This window comes from Aplysia californica, unplaced genomic scaffold, assembly GCF_000002075.1.
Source record: "Aplysia californica isolate F4 #8 unplaced genomic scaffold, AplCal3.0 scaffold00121, whole genome shotgun sequence".
NCBI classification, from domain to species: Eukaryota; Metazoa; Mollusca; class Gastropoda; order Aplysiida; family Aplysiidae; genus Aplysia; species Aplysia californica.
This window is the reverse complement of record NW_004797391.1, coordinates 351,201-376,542: the sequence shown is the minus strand read 5'-3', so window position 1 is coordinate 376,542 and position 25,342 is coordinate 351,201. Positions and strand designations below refer to the sequence as shown.

The window sequence follows — 25,342 nt, the reverse complement described above, 5'->3', positions numbered from 1 at the left end:
AATGCAAATAAGTCAATTAATTGCTTAAAATCTGAAATCTTCATTTCGTCTTCCACTTTATTTCCATCAAAATTGTTATCTATCATATGAGCTTCTTTGCATTAATTGAACATACACGCTCAGTCTGAGGATGAGTTGGTGGAACATTCTTGTAGCAAGTGACTGCTGTGTGCAGGTTTTGAGGTGGAATTATTGCTAAAATGACTAGCAGTGGTTATGTTGGACAGGAACTGCTTTTCACAGGTAAAAATTATAGGAAAATGGCAAGGGTGTCAGAGAACAGTGGCCGCTAGTACAGGTGACGTGACCGCTATGGAGACATAACCGCTAAGGCAGGTTCGATTGTACAATAATGAACTCATCCACCAACCTCTCCATTTGCAGGATTGACTCCATACTTCCTCAGGAATGGGACAATATTCCTGTTAAAATCAGTTTAAAAAACAAACAAATTTAGCAAAAAAACAAACAAGGTAAAGCAAAACATCTTCCAACAACTTAATCTAAAGGAAATCTGCAAGGAAATCAGCACATTTTAGAATAGTAGACTAAATAATTTGATTTTTGTATAAATTTCTCTACATAATTCTAAAGGCCATTAAGGTTGGGGGGGGGCGACGGGGTAATGATAATCTCTTCACCAAGCTCAAAGAAGATGTGATTCTACTGCACTGAAGTTGATTCTATAGAGTATTTCCATCTTTTTTTATGATTCTATATTCCTCCCAGCCCAGGTCAGCTCCAATAAGCAGGGTTGAAGCAGGCTGCCTCCTTAATGATCTAAATTGTGTCTATGAAGGAGTAAGACATTCATAACCCAGACTTCTATACTTTGTCCACCAAAACAGAATCAATAGGAGCTTGTGTCAGTTTGGTCTGTGTAAGTAAACTTCCGGTTTCAAAAAGTTATTTGACACACAATTACCATTTGGCCTGACTGAATACCTGTAATTTATAATAGCAAACGGACACAGAAAAATTGTCATAATAAAAGGCACCTGATCAAAACCACAGTGTCCGTGGCAGGATGCTAAGACACTATTGGCATCATGTGACGATACCAGTAAATAGTGTAAGAATAATGTAAAATGGATTAATGCAACAAGCTAATTCAAATTAAGACATTTGCAAAAACTTAACTAAATTAAGTTAGACATGTTGATATTATTAACAAAACCCCCACAAAGATGAACAATAGAAAATGTTATTTAATTTACATCATTTAAACTTGAGTTCAGGTTTTATCAAAATTACAACATTTAAGTCCCAACCAACAATCTGCCTTGGAAGCTGAGCACTGGAATATCTTTGCTACACACATCCACTGCAGACATTTGAAGATATATCCATTTTGGCATTCCAGCCAACTACATTTCCCACACTTTACCAAACTGTTTGTCTAAGCCACACACCACATAACTAAACTGAACAAATAAAAAGCGAAAGATAACAAAGATATAAAAATACAAAACTTATGAAAAAAAAAGTATCTAATAATTGTCTAACATGTACTTACATCAAGTCAAATATGACCCCTTCTTTCGTGCATAGTGGATTTTCAAAAGGCTGCAAGGAGATGCTGCAAAGAGAGAAAGGGACATTAGGTCTAACAAAGTCAACAACTCTCATAAAATCACAATGCCACCTTACAGTATTTTGTTCTATCGTAGAGCAACAATAACTTAACAATCTTTCTAAATTATGCTGGGCAAGGGACTTTTTATGCATGTACTTCATAAAACTGTTTTCCTCAGTTCTAAAACTGTGATAGTTCTTCCTTTAATGTAATAGAATTTGACTGAATATCCTAATATTTCATTTCTATTCTTTTAATTTTACAACAGTTTCTGGTTTCATAACTCTGAACCATAGTAAAGAATGAACATAGTAATATGTTAACTGAATTTGTGTGGCAAGGTGCCTTTTGAAAAACAATAAGTACCAGGCAACAGTTTGTCCTCAATAGACCAATTCCCAGGCATAACATCAATGTGTTCAGACAGCAGAGACTGCACTGGCTATGACACATCGAATATATATATGGGAGATGGCCCCATTCCAGATAACATTCTCTGCGGGGAAACGGACAACTGTAAGAATAACTATTGGCCACTCATATTTCAATACAAGGACATCTGTAAGAGAGGCCTTAAAGCAGTCAGTATCAACACTGTGCCCTGGAAGGGGACATTACTGCTGACTGGACAAGATGGAGAGACATGAGGAAAGAGCACCTCCAGTTGAGTTAAGAGAAGTGCTGAATATTAAGAGGAAGCAGGTATGCATAAAAAGGTGCACTAAAGTTGAAAGACTACAAAAATTGTTGAAAAGTGGCCTTTGCAAGAGAGACTGCTGTTCTCAGAGCTGGTCTCCAAAGCCACAGAGGATGTCATCCCAGAATAACACCAACAAGGCAGCTTAAATAATGAATGCACATTCAAGATCATTCACAACTGATGAAGGCCTCTACTGCACAAAGGAACAGTAATGGCAAAGGGCAGAGAGAGGGTGAAAGTAAAGGGTTGGAAGGATTTATACATAAATAGCATTCACTCTGGACTTACAGTAACAGCGATGGCATTTATCTTTACCTGCAGCAATGAAATGGCAGTCTGCGGAACTTTGAGTTCTCCCCAGTATTTTGAGTTCCTTTGTAGCCACCCCATTCATATTTCCACTCTGAATTAGTCAGATATCTGGAGAAAAATAGGTAAAAAAATAAAATTTATCAAACAGATAAAAACATCAATAAAGTTTATAATTTCCTGTGAAATAAGTTTGAGTATGAGCAGAGATGCAATATGTTGACTTAAAATACACACAACTAACTATTCCCTTCCTCAGTCGACTCCTCTAGAGCCTAATCAGAAGGTGATGTCTTCAGACCCCCAAAATTGGTCCAAACCAGGAAATTCTCAAGGCTGTAACTTTCATTTCAGTCTATTCAATGTCAAATACTTTGTAATACACATGCACATCATCCAAGAGTTTAATATTGTTATAATACCTTCTCTCTTAAAGATACAGAGATAAAAAAAGAAACAAATTCTGTTACAATCCCAGTTATAAAGTGTGATCCTTTTTCAAAGAAATACATTTGCCAGGAGTGGTCTCCTCCGTCTCAATAAATTTTAGAATGATCAGCTTCTTCTCTCTGGACTGTTTTAATTCTTTGTCTATACTAACCACGCAAATGAACAACCACCACTATTTATACAACCATCTGGCCTTCTCACAGGTCTAGATCTACCTCTTATACTGTAAGCATGGTCATGGTGCTCCTCCCATGTTATTTCTGCCAGGAAAACCACTGTGATAGAAGAAGGCAACTATAGTTTATCACTTCAAATCAAATTATATCCTTGAGTGGCGGAAGCTCTGGATGAATTGTGAGCAAGGGGAACCTCGTGTGTAGTAAGAAATATGTTAAAAGGCTTCAACATTTTTCAATCTGTAAATTCCCTTAAGTTCATTTAGAACTTTAGCAAGGACATGATTTTTCCTTCTCATAATCCCAAACCATGCTGAGAGATTCAGCTGACTGAAGTCCTGTGATTAATTGAATCAGTGAGTAAATAGTTCATAAAATAGGAAAATAGCAGATCAAGTCATTTCATACAAATGGAGTCTAACCTGCTCTAAAGGCCACTGTTCCAAGACAATCATCTATAAAAACAACCGCATCTCACTTCCCAATAGCAACCAGTCCTTCCTCCCACACATAACCTTCCCCCTGAACCTCCCCTCCCCCTTCCCTCTCCAACAAACTGCAATCACCAAACAGTTTAAATATGGCCAATGTCACTTCCAAGCCTGTATGTAAAGGGAAATGTACACTGATCCTCATAACAAGTCCAGAGCCAGTATAAACTGGTTGACCTTCAACTCCCACCGACAGACTTTAAAAAATCAAGTAAAAAAAGTACACCTCCAGTCTGTGGGAGACCCATTGGAAAAAACAAACAAACAATAAACTTCACAGCATTAAACCCAAACTGGGACCGCGAAATCCTTCGGGCCTCTACAGAAGAGACGAAGTCATTTTTACTCAATTACGCATTGGACACCGGCCCTGACACATAAATACCTCCTTCAGGGAGATGAGAAGCCGTTCTGTGTCGGATGCGACACAAATTTTACCATTAGACACATTTTAACCGAATGTCTAGACTTCGAAGAGACCCGAAGGAAATATTTTAGATGCAAAAAATTGCAAGATCAGTTTTCCGTCGTTGTTCCCATCAGAATTTTAGATTTTATGAAGGCCATTGGCCTTTATGGGAAATTACCCTGTAAAATTTTTATGTTATTTAGGAAAGTTGTTTTAGATTGAAAATATATTTACACAAAATTTAAATATTTTAACATTTTAAAATCTAATTATTGACTCAAGCCCAGCCCCGTAAAGTGAACTGTTGCGAATACAACCAACTTGTGTTTTGCGCGCTCATACGACCTTATGCAGTTGCGAGCGCTGTAAAACTCATACAAAACAAACAGACCTTCAACTAAACGGTTGTTGAAAACAGCAATGCCAATCAAGCTTCCGCGTGGGCGAAATTTTGGTCCCCATTTGCGGGTGAATTTTCTTAGGTACCAAATTAAAAAGGGCTAAAGCGAAAATTTAATTTTTCATTGGCATTGCTGTTTTCAACAAAGGGGCTTTTTGGGGGGGGGGGGGGGGGGGGGGCAAGCCCACTGAATTTAACAATAATTTAATGTTCTGCAACTGCAAGCAATCAGGACTGATATGATGATAATTTGAGAACGACAACTATAACGCCATTGGCCGATATTTATAGTAACAGCCATCTTGTTTGACGTAATTGAGGGATTCCCACTTTGTTGTCATTCATGGTGGCAACACGACAGCATGCCGGCAGCCTGCCGACTCGAATTTGATCTATTTTCTTTGAAATTTGCAGAACTGTTATGCTCGGTTGTCTGTGATTGTGGAGCACCTTTCTTCTGCCCAGATTGATTCTGATGCTTTACACTACGTAAATTGAGAAGAAGAAGAAGACTAAGAGTAGGCCTACGTACGAAAGCAAGTTCAACGACGCAGTGCAAATGATCTACCGTTTCGATCTGGATCGTTTCTTTTAAAATTTTGTAAGCACAAGAAATTAAGCACTTACAAGAGACTGGGCTTAATAGGACACTGAGCTGCAAATTGAGATCTAATTCGAGACTGCAAGGTTTGCAAATGGATACTGTGAGGTGTAAATGCAGTATACTAGGGGGAACCACATTATAGGAAAGACTCAAAGAGGGAAGGGAGTAAGGGGAACCCAAAAGTGCCAGTGAAAATCGTGCGCTTTCGATTCGCAAAATCATCAGTATTTTTATAATCATGATCATGTGACCTGGCGGCGGGCATCCCCCTTGCAAGGTCAAACAAGATGGCTGTTACTATAAAAATTGGTGGATGGCGTTTAGTTGTCGTTCTCTAATTATCCGCTTGTGAACTATATCTCTTGCTCGTTGAGCGTAAAACATCATATCGGCACCAAAGTCATAAAGTAATCGTTAAGAACCAGAAGTGATTGTCGGTGAAGCCAAAACCCACACTCCATTGTAATGATATAGATCTAGATCTAGATAGCTAGTTATTGTTGGGGCCAAAACCAGATTCCCTAGAGCTACTGAGACTAGATCTAGGCTCGGTTACATAGTAGCTAAGTGTGTGAGACTGAAGGAAAAGTGAAAGAATTCCTAATATACAGCTCGGAACACTAATGCACCCACACACAGATGCACTGATTTGAGGGCTAAACTGCTATAATTTTTGCTGCAAAACACACGTATGGCCACTAAAACCCTTGCAAATCAATTGTTTTCAAGTATATCAATCCTAATATTGCCAAAACATCAAATCATTGTGAAATGCAGGGGGGCATGCCCCCCTGAAACCCCCCAGATTCTTTTTAGCACTCCCCCCTGAAACCCCCCATGCTGTTAAAAACAAGTCAAATATTACTACGCCACTGGCCCCAGTTCTGTTCTAAACATCAATAACTCAATAACTATTGATTTGCGGCAAAAATGAAGGCCATGTTTAACATGCAAAATACTACTAGAAAAACAGTAAAGATCTATATAAAACGTGTACATGAGACGTGTGCATGAGTAAAAAAAAACCGAAGTGACTATTTCTCCGAACACTTGGGATAATAAACTTGAACTCTATTTCTCTGATCGGTTTTCGTTCTCGAGTTTTGTTGGTTATTTGCGAGAGTTCGGTATCACTTTTCATTCTGCCATTCTGCGAGGAGTGGGAAGAAGCATTTTTTTTGGCATCGAATTCAATTTCAAGAGCAAGAAATTTTTAGTTGTCTGAATATTCAGATGCTTCAATTATAGTTGGGGCACCATTTCCGGACTATACATTGTACTTCATTTGAAAAGGCCACCTTTATTCTCACCCGGTGTGTGTTCACCGTGATACCAGTGTAAACAAACGTTGCAGTGCTCTTGTGTTGAAAGAGAGCAATCTTGTCTGCGGGCAGTGAGAGAAAGAGAGGGAGTGAGAGAGGAGGGGGGGGGAGAGAGAGAGAGAGAGAGAGAGAGAGAGAGAGAGAGAGAGAGAGAGAGAGAGAGAGAGAGAGAGAGAGAGAGAAAGAAGAGAGAGAGAGAGAGAGAGAGAGAGAGAGAGGGAGAAGTAGTTAGAACTTCAAGCAAAACAAAATGGCGACCGGCGTAGTTCAGCTCGATACGAAAATTGAAATAGCTGTATATATAGCATCTTTGTAGATGACCAAATTAGCTTACTTTTGCGCTATAACATCATTTTTTTTGGTTTTTGTCAATTTGATTATCCACACCCATAAACAGTATTCAGAAATTACGAAAAACACATGCGACTACAAGCAGGGCGTAAACCGGGCTACGATTGGCTGAACCTTTGACCCATGAATACATTTGAGTAGGCCTACGGCATCAGGCCACTTTTGAAGCTCTTGACGACACCCTCCCTGTCACTCTCATCACCCTCCCTCTGTATCGCTTTCTGCCCCCCCCCCCCTCTCCCCCTCTTTCCTAAGGTAGGGTAACAAACAAAAAATTCCCCAATTTGTACTACAAGATTCTTCTTCTTCTTTTATTTCTTCATCTTTTTCTTGTTCTCCTCCTCCTCATCTAATTCCTCATGCCCCTCCACCTCCTCCTGCTTCTTCTTCTTCCCCCTCCTTCCTCCTCCTCATTCTTCTTCTTTTCATTTCTACTACTCCATCTACACATCCTCCTCCTCAATTTTCCTTCTTCTTTATCTTTAAGTCTTCCATGAGCGCTCCAACCCACTGGGAGAAGACGGTCAAAGGCGCGAGATTGAAACCGGGATTTCCCAGAGTACCGTTGCGTAAGGCTATTTAATGTATTCATGGGTTACAGGTTCAGCCAATTGTAGCCCGGTTTATGCCCTGCGTGTAGTCGCATGTGGAAAAACAGGTCTTCTTGTTTCACACCGGGAGAGAATAGCCAACGCTGGCAATATTTTTCTCACTCAGGGCGAGAATAGCCACTTCCTTTGAAAATGTCTTCAAAAGGTACAGCGAGAAAACAAGACTGCTCGACTTTGGCAGTAACCTATTTTGCATTTAGTCACCCTTAAAGCAAAATCTAAATCACAAAAAAATCCCCCCCCCCTCTACGCTCTCCCCCTCCACCCACACCTTCCGTTCCCCCCGTTCACACACACACGGGCCACTCCATGAACGGAAACCGTTCGGAGAAATAGAGTTTGAAGTTTAATTCCCCGAGCATTCCGAGAAATACAGCCGGACTAAAAAGAAGGAAGTGGCTATCCTCAACCCAGGTGAGAATAAAAATACAATCGACCTCTCACCCTGGGTGAGACTTGCCAGCGTTGGCTATTCTCAACCGGTGTGAAACAAGACCTGTTTTTCCTAATTTCGGATTATATATTGTCTTCCATCGGTGTGGATGATCAGGTAGACAAAAGCAAAGAAAAAAAATGACGTTATAGCACAACAAAAGTAAGCTAATTTGGTCGTTTACAAAGATGCTAGGGCTATGTCACTTTTCGAATCGAGCCGAACTATGCAGGTCGCCATTTTGTTTTGCCCGGAAGTTCTCGCAAGATCTACTCTCTCGCACTCTCTTTCTGAATACTGTCTATTTGGTGCGGACGATCAAATTGACAAAAACAAAGATCATAAAAAATGATGTTAAAACAAAATAATTTGGTTGTCTACAAAGATGCTAAGGCTACTTTATTTAAGGCTATTTAACTTTTTAGATCGAGCCGAACTAAGCGGGTCGCCATTTTGTTTTGCCTGGAAGTTCTCGCGCTACTTCTCTCTATCCCCCACCATCTCTCTCTTTCTCTCTTCCAGCCCCATTTGAACTGCCCACAGTCACAGACAAAATTGCACGCTTTCAACACAAGAGTAAGAGCGCTAGAATGCTAGAACGTTTTTTTACGGTGAACGCCACACTGGTTGGCCTATCACGAAGAAGACACACCGGGTGAGAATAGAGGGCCAAAAAAAGAACCTGAACCCGATCCACTAAACAAAAAGAAAAGTCTGAATTAAATGCTCCAAACAACTGGAAAATTGAAAGATAAAAGTAGAGATGGATGAGTTCAGAGTTTCAGTCTGCTACTTCTGACTTTTGAGCCAGAGCTGAATGATGTTGCAATGCCAATATAAAAGGGACGAACCGGTAATTTGCTACAATTCAAGTAGCTACTTACAGTTTGTCCTTCTGGTGTTGCTTTTTCCCCATTTTAAATGTAGGCCTAAGGGCAAAAGCTAGAAAATGCGGATGCTCTTGGCTAAGCTTGCAAGTTTGGTTTCTTGACACTGAATGAACGACGAATGATTCGGATTTGTTTAGCACGGAAGTCAATAACATGAATGAGAGTTGCGTTTCTTGAAACTATTGGGGCTGTCAATTTGGCCTTTTTCGGACCCACGGGGGAACATGAAAACAAGAAAGACAAACCCCAAAACCCCCCAAAACAGCAAAAAGCAATGTTTAGATTGACTTCGTGTGTATATTAACCAGTGTAACAGGCGTGATGGATTGGGATAAGAGGAAGAGAAAAAAAGGAAGGAGGAAGAAGTCCTTCACAAAGGCAAAAAAAAAGAAGTCAATCCTGTTCCTGTCTTGCGGTGATCTAACTCTTGCTTAAATCTCTGGCAATAGCAGACCGACCATTACTACAATTACTACAATACGACACGCTTGCTGTTTTTGGTGAGCGAGGACGTGGGGAATTGCACAAAATACAGATTATTGGAGACATTGGCATTGGTCCATTTTGGCGAAATTGTTGTGACTCACTGTGGACACTTGTCTGTAAATAAGGTAAGCACTGCATCTATTATGCACTACCTTCGAAGCACAAAGCAACCTACCTCTATGTTTGGGAAAAGACAGGGGTCAAAGGTCAGCTTGAAATAGGGTCAGTTTACCGGTGCATTTTTCTTAGAACCCGGAAGGCGTTACCTCTCGCATTTGGAGGCGCGTCTTTTCCACATTTTGTAGGGAAGACATTATAATAATAATATTGACTTAAAGTGTAGAATCTTCGATATCATTGTTTTAATGAAATTATCCAAAGACAAAAGAATAAATCACGTTAGGCGTTAGCCCTAATTGGAAACCTTTTTGTACCGCTTTTTGTACTTTGTTAGTTTTTGCATTGCAAGTGTAGTGTAGGTATAGTTATATTGACTGTTGTTGATATTTTGTCTCCTCAGTCTCAAGTCTTGTACTTGTAATTTTAATAAGATATCGGAGACTAACGTTATTAATAACATTGCTAGAGGAGGCATGAAATAAACATTTTCAGTCTTATTGGAGTGATTATTGCAAATGAACGGGCTTTAAGGTAGAAAGTATAAAAATGAAAGGGTCTTTGAGTCAGATAAAAGACAGCTCTGTACTTAATATTTCACCTCTTGTGTTGTTTATTTTTTGTTTTTTGTAAGAGGAATATGAAAAGGGGGGAGGGGCGTGATTTGACGAAATATCTATGAAAGAATTTTTAAAGTTTAAAACATCAAATCATTTTTTATGTCATTAGTTATCTATACTATTTGAGTATTTTTGTCAACAACATTCCACGCTGATTTTCTTGTCTTCAGTTTAAACAGAGCTCAGCATAATGGATTCCAAACCAGATTATTGCGCCACTGACAACAAAGAGAAATTGTACATGGAGACTCCAGTGATGTACAGCTTTCCTTTGTCCAAACATGCTGGCTTTAAAGTGTATCTGAAGCTGGATAATTTACAGCCCTCAGGCTCATTTAAAATCAGAGGCATTTCAAACATGATACAAAAAGTAAGTAATGATATACAGATTGAGCAAGAATTGAAAAAATCTAATAGTAATAGTGTATTCAAAGAAAAGGGGGTACGCCTACTTGTCTGCAGTTTGGGTCTATTTTGGTGAGAGTAGAACAGTGGAATTGAATGTTAATTAGAGAAGTACTGTTGGTATTACTTTTTCCTATTTTTTTTCTTCTGCCAGTTGTATAATTCTGTTTTTGCTTTTAGTTTTCCCTCTCGTCTTTTCTGCAAGATACAGAAGGTTTTGCCAAATTTACCAGCACCCAATCTAGTTTTTTTATATTACTAAGCTGCTCCTACTCTCCTCATCCCCCTTCTGCTCCTCCTCGATCCTGCTCCTGTGCCCCCCCCCCCCCCCCCAATGCTCCTTCCCCTTCTTGTACTGCTGTTTTTGCTGCCAGTGCTGCTGTTGCCTTCTACTGCTGGTTATAATAATGATTCGATTATCATAGTAATGCTGGTCATAGTGATGATAATAATTTTTATGATAACGAAGATGGGAAAATACTAAGAAATACAGTCAGGCACGGCGATAACTTAATTTCTTACTACCATATGCATACAACAGGTAGATTGATGATGTGTCTCGATTCCAGCAGTGTGTTCATTATGCTGTGGGGTGGTGGGGGGATGGAGGGAGAAGCCTGGTAGGCTCAAATAACCTGATACTCACGATAATGGGTAGGCTGTTAACCACTGTGCACGAAGGGCGATTTGAATTAGAGACTATTTTGAGGAAAAATTTGACTGGATTTTGCAAGAGGATATATTCTATAAATCCATTCAGTTTTGCCAATGTAAAAATAAATATAGAGGTTCAAATGGGGAATGGTGTATTGTACGAACTATCCGTGATTTTGAGTTTTGAATATATTCATGTCATCCATGCCACTCTGTATTCAGGTTGGACAGGGTGAAACACTCTGTGGTTTGGATAATGATTTCCTGTTTTCATGATACATCAGTTAAAGTTAACAGATCTTGGCAGGAGAAAACTAAAGAGGAGCAGGCTGGCTGTTTGGTCAAAATATTATTGTTAATTTATCCATTCCAGATGGCGGACATTTCAGTCAATGTTAGGAAAACCTTGAAAAATACCTTGTTATGACTCTCTAAATGATGAGGGACACCCTGTTTCAGGAGAAACAGAAACTAAAGTTACTAAACCACATTATTTTGCTAGAAAATTCGGTTGATTGTTCGGGCAAAAACACACAGCTACCAGTTCAAACTGGTAACAAGGGAACATAGAAAAAGAAGAAAGGAGAACTCTTTTTTAGACATGCGCTTTGTGTGTATGCTAATACTGAAATGCAATGGATGTGAACTGTGCATTAATATTTATCTTTTTAAGGATATTTAATGAGAACAGCCTGTATCCATTGAGCGGTGTCATATTTGTTTTAATTGACTGTTCAAATACATCTTTTATTTGTCTTTGGTACGTGTAGACAGCTTTTTGTTCTCTGTCAGAATACCTTCATCGTTTAGTATTTAAAAATTGTGATTGATCTTCTTTTTAGCTTGTGTGTAATAGTAATTTATCAGTGATGAATTTTAACACAAGTGGCTGGTTATGCCCTCTCACGTCACAGCCGTTTGTTGTTTCTGTCCGCACATTTTTATCTTTTTCTGATATCCAGTGATGATAACAGTTTTTAAATGTTGATAAAAAAACCCCCAGTGTACAAGGCAAAAACTTTGTGTCTAGAAAATTTGTATTTAGAGTTATGCAATCGAGTACCATCAAAGCCTGATCTCATGCTTTTTTTTGGGAGAAATGACTGTCTTGCTTTTTCACTGATGAAAAATGGTCATAGTAAAACCCATTAAATTTTGACAATATGTGCGTTAACCTATTTGGGAATGTATTTAACTTTGTGCATTATTTGTTGTGCCCCGTAAAGGGTATAGATCGTGGAGACAGTGAGCATGTGTATTGTGCATCAGGGGGCAATGCAGGAATGGCTGCTGCGCATGCGTCTAAGCAGTTGGGTATTCCATGCACCATTGTTGTACCCCAGACAACGCCAGAGTTTGTAAATGAGAGGCTGAGGAATTTGGTGAGTCATTTTAACGTTATTTGAAGTACGAGTCTCTTGTGTTGTTTCTTATTTTATGAAAGACAAGAGGCCATCCTTTACCACCAAATGAATGTAAACATTTATATTAATGAAAGCTGATTTTGATAATAAGGACAGTGCTTACAATTACCTCCCTTTGATGAAGTCAGTTAAGTCAGCACCTTATTGTTAGCCCAGTAGACGCCTGCCTCAGAATAGTGCAATCTTTGCAGTCTGTAGAGAGCCATCAAATATGTAGGTTATCAGTTATAGGCACCTGAGACATTTGGTTTTTTCACTCTGACCCACTCATCATGCTCCTCTGAAATGTGTGTAAAGATATGGCATCAGAGTAGGACTTGGGTGTAAATAGAGGTCAAAACACTTTGTTGCTTTGGCATGTTGGGTGGATGGTATCAGAATAAAAGTGTTTGTACTATTGAGAGATGTCCTGGGCATGGGGAAGAGGGGGATGATAGTGGTAGGGGTTTCTGGGACTGAGAAAGATTTTTTATGAAACACTGTTAAAGTATGTTCTAATACTCATACTTGTTGTTTGTTTTTTTTGGGGGGGGGGGTTGTCGTATTACCACTGTGTCATGTTTTGGGCAAAATGCTGTCGAATGATATATATTCTTTTCAGTCATAATACATCTCCTTACCTTTTTATTGGAAATCTCTCTGTGAATATTGTTCTTGATGGGGGCAATGTTATTGTTTCTTGAAAATGCACAGATGAATATTTCTGGCTAGCTTTTGTGACCAGGTTGATTTTTTACTTCAAGTTTTGTAACCAAATTTAAATAAAGGCCATTGGGTCAATTTAAAAAAAATGTTTGGTTATGTTTTCTGTTTCCTTCATGAAACAAGTTTCACTCTTCCTGTCCTCTTTCATCTGTCCACAAGTTGATGGAGGTCAAAGCTTTCCATCACAAGCAAGCATTTAGCATTTTTACAAAGTTTGATTACTCCCAGACGAATTACTCTTCTTTATCATTGTGAATAGGATACTGTTTATAAGGAATAATGTATCTTGTTTACAAAGACTAGAGTAGGAGCGAAGGTTACAGTGCTAGAATTTCCATTTGAGAACCAAGACTAAATGTCTTTTTTTTCCAGCATAGGTGGCAACATTAATTTTATTACATGTATATAGATTTGGAAAGTTTTTAGGGAGTAATATATCTAGTGGTCCAAGGCATACATTTTTAAATATTGTTTGGTAGGAACATACTATACAATGCATACTTCTGTATGATACAGCATTGTGTTTGTATTGTGTATCTTTCACAGGGAGCGGAGGTAAAGGTTCATGGCAGTGTTTATGATGAAGCAAAAAAACTGGCTGTTGAACTGGGCAGTCAGCCAAGTAAGTGATTCTGTGTACAAGCCTTGAGCTTTGAGTAATGAAATGAAACTTCTTGCCACTACCTGTGGTGCAAGAATTATGCTCTGTATCTTGCAAACGAAAGATGTGATTTTGACTCCCTATTTGGGGAAGATTTGTCACTCAGGTTGAAAGTTTCATTTCATTATTTGCAAAAGGTTGTTAACACTGAACTTTCGTTATTTGCGTAAGATTGCTAACAGTGGCTGCTTTAGTCTCTGAAGTGCTCTGGTCATTTGTCACATGTGTCAAGATGCAGTGGAATCAGGTGCTTGTCATTTTTGGGCATATGGAGTTTTTGATATCTTAAAACTTGTATATTTGTCTTGTGCATGATGAAGAAAATACCCATTTGTCTTGAAAAGACGTTGAGTTATTTATTTTTATAGAAGGAAGGGTTTGTCTGGTGAGTCCATGCAAACTGCAAATTTACATTTTTCGTGCCTTTGATCAAAGTTTTTCAGTAAAGTTTACACATAAATGTGTTTTCAATTGGACATAAAAGGTGTTCAGTGCCAAAAAGAAAAATCAATAATGCATGTAATTACTCATCATCATCATCCAGTGCCAGATCTGCGACAGACATCGGCAATTATGGTTCTCCATTCATTCCTTTGCTCGGATGCTCTTAAAAAAGCTACATTTCACTGGTCTTTCCCTGTTACCCATTTGTTTAAGTTCCCTAAGTAGGTTGCTCTGGGCCTACCCCTGCCTCGTTTGCCTTCAATTTTGCCAGTGAGAGCTAGAGATGTTCAAAACCCTTATAATGTCTATTCAGGTGTCACAAAAACTGAATTTATCGTTTCCTGGTTATTTTTAACAGTGAGCGTCCCACATGGGCTCCACCAAGCACTGCCTTATTTGATTTCTTTTCCTTCCGCGATACTCTAAGCATTCTCCTAAGAAACCACATTTCTGTTGCTTCTATTTTATTTTCGCTATCTTTAGTGATTGTCCAGCATTCACAGCCATATAAAAGGGTTGACCATACATAGCATTTTCAGAACTTTCATTTTGGTAGTCATTAAGATGTTTCTTTTTTTCAGGACTGGGCTCATTTATTGAAACTAGCCTTAGCCATTGCAATTCTTCGTTTTCTTTCTATGAAACATTTGACATCTAATGTTATCATGTGTCCTAGATATTTATACTGTTGGACTTGTTTGATCTTTTCACCTTTGCGAATGAGATTACAACTAGGATTTGCTGCTTTTTTGGATGTTACCATGCATTCTGTTTTCTTTACACATTCAACAATAATCCTTTACATTCACTTTCTGTTCCAACAGTATGTAGAAGCAATTGAAGGTCCTTTTCTGAGTCTGCTATTGAAACTGTGTCATCGGCATATCTAATGTTATTAATATTTTCTCCATTTACCTTGAGACCTGGACATTCTTCTGTTTCTAATTACTCAATGGGTGGAAAATGCCATTTTCTTCACTTTCATTATTTGGAAGAGCGCTTGATTTCACCATGATGCCTCACATATAAGGAAGTATAACAGATCAACTTGTCAGATAATTTTTACTGTGGTGTAGTCTGTTATATATAAATATATTATGTATAGTGTTTTTGACAATTGTATGCACTTTGACTTCAGGCATCTCAGCTTCTGGTTTTGACTGGATGTATTTCCTAGATTGCCGCATTTGAAGGCACCACTGCACTTTTCAACTTCTTGTCATAAAAGCATTGTCATGCTGATAAGAGCTGATATCTCTCGTACAGATAAGAGCCCATGGTGAATATCGATATCGTAGGAATGAAGGTTTGCACGTGACCTGACTTTTTATTTTTTGGTCCACTTATCGGAGTGGTGTCATTTTTTTCCGATTTGGTTTGTCTTTCCCTTTTTTTTGTTTAGTTTGGAAAACTTGATCATGTTATCTAAGTCAATGACCCGTTTTTGTTTATTGTTTCTTTGTTTTTACACTGAAACTTTGTGGAGGGATTAAGTTATATGCACTGACTACCCATTTTTGCTGCATTTTAGTGTATAGTATTATTTAAAAAAGGGCTGATGAATAGGAGAAATGGGGTAAATTTTGGGTCTTTATAGTGATTTTGTATTTATCAGAAATACTTTAAAAAATTGAGTCGATAATGATTAAGAAGTAAGCAGCATGAAAAAGACTTGTATTTTTAATAGACAGAAGGGCGAAAACTGTACTTGTGTGAGTACTGTTTTTATATTCCTAAAGCTACCATCATTTCCTTTTAACAGCCACCCAAACCTTAGCACACTGACAAGATTGTTCTCTGTCTGTAGCAGGATACTCAATCTCGCTTTTATGAAGTGAGGAAAATGTATGTAGGTGCCTTTCCCATGGACACAACATCTGGCCTAGACCGGAACTGGAATTTGCAACGTTACGGTTGTGAGTCTGGCAGCCTTGATATACCACTGACACCACACTGCACACACCGCTTTAAGGAGCAAGTGAATGACAAAGAGAGACTATGTTGTCATACTGAGACTTTTAACCTGTTTTTTTTTGGGGTTATTTCCAGGATGCATGCTAATTCCAGCCTTTGAGCACCCTGATATTTGGTAAGTTGAAAAAAAAACACCAAACCCAAACAAATTAGATTAGCTTGGAATAATACTATTGTTCACTTGTTAACATGTTCAATTAATCTGTTGTACACATTAGAAAAAAGTCAAAGGAAAATCACTGGAAATTAAGAGCGATTTTGGTATTTTTCTGTTTTGTATTTTTGTCAGTTGCATATCAACTGGCTTCTGTGATGTGATAGTTAAGCTCTTTGGTGTTATTTGCAGAATACCTGAATTCTATTCCTTTGAAGGGAAGTTATTTTACGCAATATCTCAGACTGTTGTGGTGGGATATTGTATCCCGGTTAACCTGTGTTGGCCCTGGCAGGCAGAGTCAAAGTAACATGTTTCGTCAATTATCTAAATTGTGTAGATGGGGCCATAAAACATTTACACTACATTTCATTCACTCCGTAGATGCGTTTCTTTTTACCATTGTCTTAATTTTGTTTCTTTTTCATTTGGCAAATTTTTCTCACTTAGAAACAGAACACTTTTTTTAATGTGTACCACCCAGGGAAGGTCATGCATCCTTGATAAATGAGTCATCACGCCAGATGTCCGAACGTCCAGACCTTGTCATCACTTGTGTCGGTGGAGGTGGACTCCTGAACGGCATCGTGCAGGGCATGAGAGATGTGGGCTGGGACGAGGTAATTACTCTCTAGGGTTTTTTTCTCAATATTTTTGGAAAAAATGTATAGGTGGGTGGTTGGTGGGTGCACTGGTGTGGTTTGCTCCTTCTTTCCTATCAAACATCTATCAGTGGGTGGTTAGCGGGTGCTGTGGTGTGGTTTGCTCCTTCTTTCCTATAAAAAATCAATCGTCCTGATCTCCCCTCCTTCTTTTTTATGTTTGTTACTCTCTTTTAACACCTCTAATCTTCTGGCGCTCATATGACCTTCTGCAGTTGCTAGCGCTGTAAAACCTCTTCTTAAACAAACAAAACATCTATCTTCCTGATCTCTCCTCCTTTTTTATTGTGTTTGTTACTCTCTTGTAACACCTGTCATCTTCGGCCCTTATATGACCATATTTTGTTGCAAGTGTCGTAAAACTCCTACTAAAACTAAAACATGTATAGTCTGTCAAAGCAAGTGACTGTGTGTAACAGTGAGCTTGGACAGGGCGAGAGATTTACGTTAAGCTTACAGTTAGTCCACAGAAGGCTCAGGGCAATTGAAATTGTCTAAGATGGCTGCCTATTGTCAAAGAGAAAAGTGGCTGTCTGAGACAGGTGGACGTCTAACACAGTGTCCTTATAATGGAGAAATTCCAATGGGGGGAAATAGGAAGTGGCCATAATATGCACAGGTGATTGTCTTATACAGATAGCTGTTTAAGCAGGTTCGACTTTATTTCAATTCTTTAAGCCCTGGTCCTATATCACCTACGGGACGAACAAGTCACCGAAAATATTCTGAAAGCTGCATCTCAGCACATTCCATGGGGATGCCGAAGAAATTTCAAACCCTTTTGGAGTGAAGAAATCCAAACTGCTGTGGCAGAAAGAGAGAAAGCCAGACAGTCATTGGAAAAATCACCATCAACAATAAACAAAATACACTACAACAAGACCTGCGCTCAGGTGAAAGTGACAGTAAAAAAAGCCAAAAAAGAGAAATGGACTCAAACCTGCAAAGATCTCGACCTCCGCCACAATGGAACAAAGGCTTGGTCCCTTGTCAGCAACCTCTCGGGAGAAAGACAAAAAAGCAACCCCAAACCCTTTTTCCTTTCAGGCAGCACCATCACTGAAGACCAGAAGAAAGCCGAACATTTTAACCGTTTTTTCGCCTCTGTAAACAGGGCAGGCAGACTAACCGAGGCTGATAGACTTCTCATTAATAGGGCTAAGCATAAAGAAAATGATCCTACTGTGAACAACTCGCTTTTTGAAGAGGATTATAGCATGATGGAACTCAGTGAGGCCCTCAAAAAGCTAAAGGAAAAGAAAGCCCCAGGACCAAATAAAATACACAACGAAATGCTGTGCCACCTTGGTGCTAAAGGAAAAGAAATTCTTCTTTCCCTGATAAACACCACGTGGAGAACGAGTGGAATACCAAAGGCATGGAGGATCGCCCAGATTACACCACTCCTGAAAAATGGGAAACCACCTGGAGAAGCGAAAAGCTACCGACCCATCTCATTAACATCATGTATCGGTAAGCTTGCGGAAAGAATGATAAACAACCGCCTCTACTGGTACCTGGAAAATACTAACAGCTTAAACCCACACCAAGCAGGCTTCAGAAAAGGCAGCAACACAGAAGATCAACTTTTTAAACTGAGTCAAAACATCCAGGATGGATTTCAGGAGAGTAAACACACTGTCGCCATCTTTGTAGATCTCCAACAGGCGTACGACAGAGTGTGGAGAAAAGGCCTACTCATGAAATTGATGGACGACGGGATACATGGCAAACTTTACAAATGGATCAAGTTCTTCCTGTCGGATCGAAACATTGAAACCAAGGTAAACAATGCCCACTCGTCAAGAGAAGTACTTGAGGAAGGCCTACCTCAAGGTTCCTGTCTGAGTTGCACTTTGTTCCTGATCTTCTTTAATGATGTAACGAACGTGCTGAAATCAGAAAAGACTCTTTATGCTGATGATCTTGCTCTCTGGCAGACACATCACAGCACGATAGTAGGAGCAGGGAAATTAAATGAAGACCTCATGAGGCTCCATAATTACTGTCAGAAATGGAAACTTAACTTAAACTGCACGAAAACAGTATACACCATCTTCACGAAGAGCCATAAAGCAGCCAAAGAAAATCTCAAACAAAAGATAGGAAATGAAAGTCTCCCCAAAGAAGAACATCCAACTTACCTAGGAGTCAAACTTGACCATAAGCTAATCATGAAAAGCCAAGTGGAGAACATAAGGAAAAGGCAAAAAAAAGACTCCAACTTTTAAAGAAACTCGCAAGCAGTTCATGGGGGTCAGACAAACAAACTCTGAGAGCTCTATACCTGGGTTATGTCCGATCTTCCCTGGAATACAGCAATAGCCTACTCACTATGTGCAGTTACAACTACTTGCAACACCCTTGACAAGGTCCAAAACAATGCCCTTCTTTTTATAAATGGCGGCATGAGATCCACACCTACCGCCGCGTGCGAAATCCTTGCAAATGTTGAACCCCTGGGAATCCGCAGAGAAAAAGCAGTTTTGGAGCTACATGAAAGAACTAAAAGAATGTGCCCCAACCACCCAAACAGGAAATTAGTAGAAACATGAAAACCAAAGAAACGAATTCAACAAAAGTCAATCATGCATCACATCACAGAACTAATGGAGAGCCACCATCTACCACAAAATAGAAAAGAAACCAAAAGAGTCAACCAAAACATCCACCCCCACCTTTTTTTAAAAAAGCCAATCATTACAACATCTCTCAAAGACAAGAGCACAAAATCTTCAGACCCAGTGACGCTGATGCTTGCATCACATCAAACAATCGACAGCTATTCAGATGACTGGATACACGTCTATACGGACGGCTCAGCATTCAAAGGCACAACCAAAGCCGGATATGGAATACTAATACAGTACCCAGATGGAAGTTCCAATGAGATCTCTGCAGCCTGTGGAGAGAAATGCAGCAACTACGATGCAGAAATGATGGCAATTGAAACAGCACTGTACCATCTCCGCACAGTTTTTGACACTCATCCTGGAAAAGCACAAAGTATTGTGATTTTCTCTGACTCACTATCAGTATTACAAGCCATAGAAAATGACCATCACCTAAACCAAGATTTGACCCATATACTGTTTGGATCCCATCATCTGATAACATTCTGTGGCATCAACCTAGTAATGCAGTGGGTCCCCGGACACTCAGACATACCTGGAAATGACAGAGCAGACACACTCGCCAAACGGGGATCTAGACAGGAACAACCCAACATTCCAACTTCATACAACACTGCAAAACAAATCTTCAAAAGCAACAACAAACAAGATTGGATGAACAGATGGGCCCTGGGAAAGACAGGCAGAGCATTTTTCGGAATGACAATATCAACCGCCTTCAGAGAAAGAAACAGACCACGATCTTCCGCCTACGAACAGAACATATACAGCTCAACTTCCACCTGAACAGAATAAACCCAGAACTTCCCCCAATGTGTCCCTTGTGTGACTATGCATATGAGACTGTGGATCATCACCTGTTCCACTGTACAGCCCTAAATGACATCAGAGCTACCCTTCTCCCTCCGAGACCTAACATTGACAACACACTCTATGGAACTTTACAGCAACTGCAGCAGACCTGTACTTATCACTACATGGCATTGGACAGAAGGGCGAGAGCCCAGCTGTTGCTGGATCGATAACAACAACAACAACATCACCTACGGGACCAGCCTCACACTTGACTTTCAGTTACTCTTATGTGAATAGCTCTGCCTCTAGTCAAGTTATAGATATGAAACTTCACTAAACTGTTAAAAATGTGTTTCTCTATGTCGTTACTCATTTTTTTTGGAGAGAACATTTTGGTTTGAGTCATTTAGGTTTAATCGTTTACGTAATAGTAAGCTTTTGTCCGGAGTCAGCTCCTAACAGGGATATAAAGATTAGATCTAGATCTCTTTAAGCCTTTAAAGTAAATTGCTCCTCAATCAATTATAACTGGTTCCAGATTTATTTTTATCACTTTCTTCTCGATCTGAAGACTTCTGAACCAAATAGTCAAGGTCATTGTGATTCAACACTGTCTGTGTATATACAAATTTTATTGAGCACCTCCGGTTCGTGAAATACCTGTTTAAATTTATTTTATCTGTCAGAAATCAGAAGCAAAATATCAAAGCCGAACTCATTGGTAGGTTAATAAAACCATAAATATCTTTAGGGAAACATTGACAGACCTTCGTTTAGAGATAAGTCATGTCGTTCAAGAGTATTCTCGTCCGTGGTCCTGTGGAAGCAGTTGGGCTTCAGGCATATTCTTGTTCAGGGTCTCATATAGGTGTTAAGCCTTTCAGGCCCCATGTACCAGAGCTCCTTTAGGGTGGCTGCTAGGTTTGCACCCCCATATGCTGGGTGTGCATTCAGTGAGCTGAAAGTTAAAAGCTCAAGTGTGCACTCAAGTCTAGATAGTGTAGGAGATATTTTAAACTTCAATGGATAAGTTCATAAATTTAGTTGTGTTAATTGCAATTACCAGAAGTGTTTGAGCTGCCAATAGAAGAACTGTGATGCTGTGAAAGGGTCCTGTAAAGCTTGTCATGATGAGAAAGACTTTGGTTGGAAAAAGGAGTTGGTTTTTATCTAATTCATCACAAATAAATGATGTTTTATCTACATTTTACTACTTCTGAATAAACTGAACAGACATAAGGGTCTTGAACATCTAGCTTTCACTGGCAAAATTGAGGGCAAGCCAGGCAGGGGTAGGCCCAGAACAACATACTTAGGGAACCTAAACAAAAGGTAACAGGGAAAGATCAGTGAAACGTAGCTTTTTTGAGAGCATCAGAGCAAAGGAATGAAGGGAAAACCATGATCGCAGATGTCTGTCACAGATCTGGCACTGGATGATGATGATGAATAAATTGGTCTCTTTTAGATCCTTTGGTAGTTCATTTTTAGTCTATTTCTTTTTCCTTTTTCTGTCTGTCATTGATTGTTGTCATGATTTCTCTGTGTGCAGGTTCCTGTGCTTGCAATGGAAACTCATGGAGCAAACTGCTTTAATGCTGCCATTGCTGCTGGTGAGGCAGTCTTCATTCCTGCCATTACAAGGTACATATTGTCAAGACAGTACATTTATTTGGTAAATGGGGGGAGATTAGTCAAGTTCCTTATCTAATGACTTGTGACTGAAAAAATTATCTTTTCTAATGAAGCTGGGGGAATGAGCTTTGAAAGTTGATAGTGCGATGGGTGTGGAGGTCGATGGATGGGTGGAGGTCCAAGGAGGAGATGAAGTTTGAAGGGATGGGAGAAGGAAGGGAGGAGAAGAATTAAGATTGAAAAGTAAGGGTATTGAGAGAATTAATGTCATATTTTAGCCTGTATTGTAGACTAATTTCTTAAAAATAACTTTCTGGTCTACTACTCCTTTGTTGGCTGAAAAAAAAAATTTTTCTCCAGAGATGAAGTCCACAATATTGAAACGTGATATTTTATCCTTCTTCGTTTTCTTTTTTCAACAGCATAGCCAAGTCTTTAGGCAGTCTGATTGTGTCTCCTCAAACTCTAGAGTACTACAAACAAGCCTGTCCACGGATCCTGAATGAAATGGTGTCTGATAATCAAGTGATTGATGCCTGCGTCCGGTTCTCAGGTTGGTTGTGATTGTCTGTTAGTGATTTGTGGGTGAACATTAAGAATTTTTAAAAATCAATGGTAATGGAATACTAGTACAGAGTCATTGGAGTGTAGACTTTATTGTAATGTCTTATCTTTTCACTTGTTGTTACCACTGTGGATGGCAGATCTGTCGGGGTGGGTGGTTGGCGGGTGCTCTGGTGGGGTTTGCTCCCATTGAACATCTATCATCCTTATCTCCCCTCCTTCTACTTTGTGTTTGTTACTCTCTTGTAACAACTCTAATCTTCGACATTTACATGACCTTATTGTGTTGCAAGTGCCGTAAAACTCTTACAAAAAAACCCAACTTTGGCACTAGTATGACCTAATTGTGTTGCAAGTGCTGCTAAATGCTTACTTAAACATGAAACAAGATCTACTGTCAGGACCATGGATGCCATTTATGCTGTGTGAAAGAAAGTATAAGAGCCAGTAAGAGAGCAGTAATTTTAGTTCTATTGTACTCACGTCCAACAATTAGTTCTAACATACTTGTGCCTAGCAAATATACAAAAAATATGTGACCTCCAGTCTGTGGGAGAGCCATTGGAAAAAACAAATAATGAACTGCACAACATTAAACCCAAAATGGAACAGCGAAATCCTTCACGCCTCTCCAGAAGAGACAAAGTCATTTTTTCTTGAGTAAGCTTCAGACACACGGCCCTAACACACAAATACTTCCTTCAGGGAGAAGAGAAGCCGTTCTGTGTCGGATGCGACACAGATTTTACCATAAGACGCATTTTAAACGAATGTCTAGACTTCAGAGAGACCCGAAGGAAATACTTTATGGCTACTTTATATACAAAAAATTGCAAGATATTTTTTCCGTCGTTGTTCCCAACAGAATTTTAGATTTTATGAAGGCCATTGGCCTTTATGGGAAATTATAAAGTGAAATTAAATTATTTAAAATGTTTACGTTATTTAGGAAAGTTGTTTTAGATTGAAAATATATTTACACCAAATTTTAAATATTTTAACATTTTAAGATCTAACTAATGACCCGAGCCCTGCCGTACAGTGAACTGTGAGGAATAGAACTAACTTGTGTTTCGCACGCTCATATAAACTTATGCAGTTGCGAGCGCCGTTAAACCCCATACTAAAAAAAGATAAATGTTTACTTCTCTACTAGTGAATGTTTGGAGAATGTTGATTTGACACAGAAAGTTGACCGGTGTCTGTGGTGTAGCGGCTTGGTGCTTTGCCACAGCACACATGAGGTCCAAGTTGGATTCCTGAGTGGGGAGAATTTTTATTGAGTATCTTGGTGTTTCTGCTGGGACGTGTATACCTCTCAGTTCGGGCTGGCCCTGACAGCCAGGGTCAAAGCCCACTTTCTAAGCGATCTAATTTGTGTCTATGGGGGCATAAAAACCTAATTTTACTGAAAGTTTTACAGGGTTTTTTTAGAAGCATCTACCACAGCTAGTACATATGTATTATCTTCGCTAGTCTTGAAAGGAGCCCTACTGGGAGATGAATATACTCATCAATAGTCGCTTAGATGTTCTTAATTTTAGTTATCCCAGCTAGACTTACAGGCCAAGGTCAATGCACTCTGAACTGAAGCATTCGAAATGGGTGGTTGGCAGGCGCTCTGGTGTTGCTTGCTCCTTCTTTCCTATAAAAAATCTATCATTCTTATCTCCTCCTCCTTTTTTTTGTACGTTAGACAGTGAAAGTTCTTGTCAGTTTGTTGGTGTTTGAACGCTTAATCAGCTACTTGTACTGTATGCTTCCTGGGAAGCTGAGAATGTTTTAGAGTGTTCTGTGGTTTGCTAGAGTAAAAATGATAATGTAAAGCATGTAGAATTTGCTGTCAAGCGGGGATATGCGCTATACAAATGCTATATTATTATTATTAAGTAACACACTTATGTTAGACACATATATGACTTAATTATGTTGCAAGGGCCGTAAATTCTAACTAAAATTAAAACTAAGATTATAAAATTTGGTTCGTAAAGTGCTTGTCATTTTTTAGGAACAACAACAATGTGAAGTTGTGAAATAACTTCCTTTTATGCATTTTTTCTTTCTCCAGATGACCACCGTTTCCTGGTAGAACCCGCCTGTGGGGCTAGCCTGGCTGCTGTCTATAGTAATGTAGTGAAACAGCTCCAAGACAGTGGAAAGTTGGGCACGGTCAAGTCTGTCCTGGTTGTCGTGTGCGGAGGGAGCATTGTCTCAACAGCTGTTATGGAGAAGTGGAAGGCAGACTTTGGCATGTGATTTTATGAAATTTTAAAGAACAAAATTGTTGAATATTTTTTTTTCTCCCTTTGGAATTGTTACCTGTGTAAGATAAAATTTACTTAGTTGATCCTCTGTTGGAAAAAAATTTACATTGCACTTTCATTTGCTTCTGTGACACAAAATGTATACATACACAACATCATATCTACACATGATGTTTTAACTTTCTTACTCACTCTCTCTCTCTCTCTCTGTTCCTCTCTATGTGTGTCTCAGTTTGTGTGTTTGTTTGTCTTTCTGTCTGTCTGTATGTTTGTCCTGTCTCCCCCTTCCCCCCTCCCCTCTCTCTCTCTCTCTCTCTCTCTCTCTCTCTTTATCTCCCTCCCTCCCTTTCTTCTCTGTCTCTCTTTCACTCTCAGTAAATGCTGCCAGTACTGTTTTTTTAAATTTCTTTTTACCTTGTAGAA

General features: G+C 39.2%; 2 protein-coding genes across 4 annotated transcripts in view; one reads left to right on the top strand and one right to left on the bottom strand.

Moving 5' to 3' along the window:
• The window catches only part of LOC101851943 (RING-type E3 ubiquitin-protein ligase PPIL2), a 64,401-nt gene extending 55,332 nt beyond the window's left edge, over window positions 1-9,069 (bottom strand). Inside the window, exons 1-4 of the mRNA XM_005096090.3 lie at window positions 8,717-9,069; window positions 2,592-2,696; window positions 1,517-1,579; window positions 371-422 (exon numbers count right to left, since the gene is read on the bottom strand). Coding sequence (XP_005096147.2) covers window positions 371-422; window positions 1,517-1,579; window positions 2,592-2,696; window positions 8,717-8,877 — 381 coding nt within the window. The 5' untranslated portion in view covers window positions 8,878-9,069. The remainder of the gene's footprint in view (window positions 1-370; window positions 423-1,516; window positions 1,580-2,591; window positions 2,697-8,716) is intronic.
• Window positions 9,070-9,165: 96 nt separating this feature from the next.
• Window positions 9,166-24,955, top strand: LOC100533446 (serine dehydratase). Of its 3 annotated transcripts, none has more exons than XM_013081205.2 (9): window positions 9,166-9,333; window positions 10,116-10,315; window positions 12,231-12,386; window positions 13,680-13,755; window positions 16,288-16,327; window positions 16,851-16,986; window positions 22,009-22,100; window positions 22,514-22,644; window positions 24,724-24,955. In XM_013081205.2, exons 2-9 carry the CDS (start codon window positions 10,136-10,138, stop codon window positions 24,909-24,911), a joined length of 999 nt encoding a protein of 332 aa, XP_012936659.1. In that variant the 5' UTR covers window positions 9,166-9,333; window positions 10,116-10,135; the 3' UTR covers window positions 24,912-24,955.
• The last annotated feature ends 387 nt before the right edge of the window (window positions 24,956-25,342 follow it).

Coding starts and splice junctions, on each gene's coding strand:
- LOC100533446 (XM_013081205.2), top strand. CDS start 10,136: ATGGATTCCAAACCAGATTATTGCGCCACTGACAACAAAGAGAAATTG. Junction 13,756..16,287: donor TGAACTGGGCAGTCAGCCAA/GTAAGTGATTCT, acceptor GGTTATTTCCAG/GATGCATGCTAATTCCAGCC. Junction 22,101..22,513: donor TTCATTCCTGCCATTACAAG/GTACATATTGTC, acceptor TTTTTTCAACAG/CATAGCCAAGTCTTTAGGCA.